This window comes from Oryx dammah, unplaced genomic scaffold (assembly GCF_014754425.2).
Source record: "Oryx dammah isolate SB20612 unplaced genomic scaffold, SCBI_Odam_1.1 HiC_scaffold_2, whole genome shotgun sequence".
Lineage (NCBI taxonomy): Eukaryota > Metazoa > Chordata > Mammalia > Artiodactyla > Bovidae > Oryx > Oryx dammah.
In genome coordinates, this window is record NW_024070186.1 from 102458446 (window position 1) to 102462207 (window position 3762).

General features: G+C 42.6%; 1 protein-coding gene across 1 annotated transcript; it reads left to right on the forward strand.

Annotated features, from left to right (window-relative positions):
• The first annotated feature begins 1637 nt into the window (after positions 1-1637).
• LOC120851882 (peroxisomal membrane protein PMP34-like) lies at positions 1638-3223 on the forward strand. The gene is given in 1 exon segment (XM_040224946.1): positions 1638-3223. A coding segment is annotated over 1 exon segment (924 nt). The 5' UTR covers positions 1638-1719; the 3' UTR covers positions 2644-3223.
• Positions 3224-3762: the final 539 nt, after the last annotated feature.

A 3762-nucleotide genomic window follows, 5' to 3' on the forward strand; every position in this document is an offset into this window, starting at 1 on the left:
TGAAATAAGTCAGAAAGAGAGAGAGAAATATTGTATACTAATGCATATATATGAAATCTAGAAAAATGGTGCTAAAGAATTTATTTGCAGGGCAGCAATGGAGAAACAGACACAGAGAATAGACACGGATATGGGGAGAGGGGAGGAGAGGATGAGATGTATGGAGAGAGTAGCATGGAAACTTACATTACCATATGTAAAATAGAGAGTCAATGGGAATTTTCTGTATGTCTCAGGAAACCCAAAGAGGGGCTCTGTATCAACCTAGAAGGGTGAGATGGGGAGGGAGATGGGAAGGAGGTTCAAAAGGGAGGAGATATATCTATACCTAAGGCTGATTCATGTTGAGGTTTGACAAAGAAAAAAATTTTGTAAAGCAATTATCCTTCAATTAAAAATAAATTTAAAAAACCAGAATAATTCCAAATTAATCTTAAGTACTGACTAAAATGCTTTGGAGGAAAAAGAAATTGGAATGAGTTCCTGTGACTGCACACATTCAAGGAGAGGCTGATTTGCCACTTCAGAATTGGTATATTGCAGGTAAGCAAATTACCTGGGGTCTTGTTAAAATCGAGTCTGATTCAGCAGGTCTGAGATGAGATCTGAGGTTCTACATTTTGAACAAACTGATGCTGCTGATGCTGCTGGTTCCTAACTATATTGTAATTTGCAAAGGAAATGAATGACCTCTAAATTCATTTACAACCTATAGTTCCTTGATTTTACTACCTAGCATGCTGAGAAACAGGCTGGAAATTTGCATTTGATATTAGCTTGAGTCATTCTGCTTGTTTCTCTTCGTGAAATTTTGCATTCTGGAATGCCAAGTCAAACCATGCAAAAAAGGATTAAACACAGCTCCTTGCCTTCCAATTACCTCACCACACACTGTGAGTTAACAAGAGCAAGGAGAAAATAAGCACACAATTCTGAAAAGATTGGAGCTAGATTTGAGTGTAGTGATGAAAGATACGAAGAAAGAACTGTGGGATTTAATCCTAGATTAGTTTTGTTTTGTTTAAGAATACAGTTTAGCTATGTGGAATCTAAAACAAAAATCAAACATAAAAACAGAGAGCAGAAAAAATGGTTACCAGGGGCTGGAGGATGAGGTAAACAGGGAAAGGGTGGTAAGCAGGTACAAACTTTTATTATATAGCTATAGGATAAATAAGTTCTAAGCATCTAATATATAACATGATGGCTATAGTTGGTAATACTGTTTTGCACAATTGGTATTTGCTAAGAAGGTAGAGCTGAAATATTCACACACACAAAACAGAACTGTGTGAAGTGATGGATATGTTTATTAACTGAATGGGGGGATTCTTTCACAGTGTATTCCTATATCAAATCACCACAATGTATACTTTATTTATTTGTTTATTTTTATTTGGTTGCTCTGGGTCTTCGCGGTGGTGTGTAGGCTCTTGGTTGCGACGCAGGGATTTTCTCAGGTTGTAGCTGCAGGCTTCTTGTTGCAGAGCATGGGCTCTAGGGCATGTGTGCTCAGAAGCTGTGGCATGTGGGCTCTCTAGTTGTGGCATGCGTGTACACTTTAAAATCATGCAGTTGTGTATGTCAGTTACACCTCAGTAAAGCTGAAATTTAAAAATGACTCATTTAGCTGCCCGATACTCTGGCGCTAGTTTCGCCAGTCGATTTGGCTTCAGCTTCTGCTGGGAAACGGCAGCCGGGTTTGCAGGAACTGCACTTATGTCTTCCGTGTTGTCCTACGAAAGCCTGGTCCACGCCGTGGCGGGAGCCGTGGGAAGCATGACAGCAATGACAGCATTTTTTCCCTTGGATACAGCTCGACTTCGACTGCAAGTTGATGAGAAAAGAAAGTCCAAAACAACACACATGGTGCTCCTGGAGATCATTAAAGAAGAAGGCCTCCTGGCACCATATCGAGGGTGGTTTCCAGTTATCTCCAGTCTCTGCTGCTCCAATTTTGTATAATTCTACACTTTTAATAGCCTCAAAGCAGTCTGGGTCAAAGGTCAACATTCTACTACCGGAAAAGATCTGGTAGTTGGATTTGTTGCAGGGGTGGTGAATGTGCTGCTCACAGCTCCACTCTGGGTGGTAAACACCAGACTGAAGCTGCAAGGGGCAAAATTTAGGAATGAAGACATCGTACCGACCAACTACAGTGGTATCATTGATGCTTTTCACCAGATCATCCGGGATGAAGGGATCCTGGCTTTATGGAATGGCACCTTTCCCTCCCTGCTGCTGGTCTTTAATCCTGCCATCCAGTTCATGTTCTATGAAGGCTTAAAGCGGCAGCTTTTAAAGAAACGAATGAACCTTTCTTCCCTGGATGTGTTCCTCATTGGCGCAATCGCCAAAGCAATCGCCACCACGGTCACCTATCCTATGCAGACAGTACAATCAATCCTGAGGTCTAGGCATCACAGACTCAACCCAGAAAACAGAACACTGGGGAGCCTTCGGAACGTTCTCTACCTCCTTCACCAGCGAGTAAGGCGTTTTGGAATTGCGGGACTCTACAAAGGCCTTGAAGCCAAGCTGCTGCAGACGGTCCTGACTGCTGCGCTCACGTTCCTCGTTTACGAGAAACTGACGGCCGCCACCTTCATGGTCATGGGCCTGAAGAGCACGCGCAAGCACTGAGACACCTCTCACCCCCGCCCCCGGCACTCAGAAGTGCTCCAGACAGGGGCAAGTGATTCCACTGTACTTGCCCCTCCCACGGAGAAATCTACCCTCGTTGGCTTGAAATGCATCTAAGGGTACATACACATGCACCAACTTAACTTTTTTGATGGTTGGTTGAGTTTTGTGGAGGAGGTTGGACCAACGGCCATATGAAAAGAACACACGATCGAAAACCTAAAAATGAAATTTGATGGGGATTTATTGATTTTCCTGAAGGGAATGGACTATTGCTCTCATGTATAATCTTCTCCAGTTAAAGTCTTTTTAAAATTTACCAGCTATTCTCTTTCCCTGAACCAACGCCCCCCGACCCCCACCTCCGCCCCGCCCCGCCAGGTTCTACAACCAATTTGCTACCATGTAATTCTCTTGATATTCTCCTCCTATATACTTTTGCACGTCTTCATCTTGGTATTTTCCTCACTAAAAATGTTATGACTATGCCACAGGCATGACTATTGTGTGTGAGCTATTTATTTTGTGGGGGAAATTAAAATTATTAATTCCAAACGATTCTCTCATAAACTCTTTGTAAGCATCAAAAAATAAATAAATAAATAAAAATGACTCATTTAGTATTACCAGTCAATATAAAAATTAATCCCACTGTTCTGTTCAGTTCAGTTCTGTTCAGTCACTCAGTTGTGTCCAACTCTTTGCGACCCGATGAGTCAGGGAGGCACACCAGGCCTCCCTGTCCATCACCAACTCCCGGAGTCTACTCAAACTCATGTCCTTTGAGTCGGTGATGCCATCTGACCACCTGATCCTCTGTTGTTCCCTTCTCTTCCCACCTTCAATCTTTCCCAGCATCAGGGTCTTTTCAAATGAGTCAGTTCTTCACATCAGGTGGCCAAAGTATTGGAGTTTCAGCTTCAGCATCAGTCCTTCCAATTGATATTCAGGACTGATTTCCCTTAAGATGGACTGGTTGGATATCCTTGCAATCCAAGGGACTCTCAAGAGTCTTCTCCAACACCACAGTTCAAAAGCATCAATACTTCAATGCTCAGCTTTCTTTATAGTCCAACTCTCACATCTATACATGACCACTGGAAAAACCATAGACTTGAC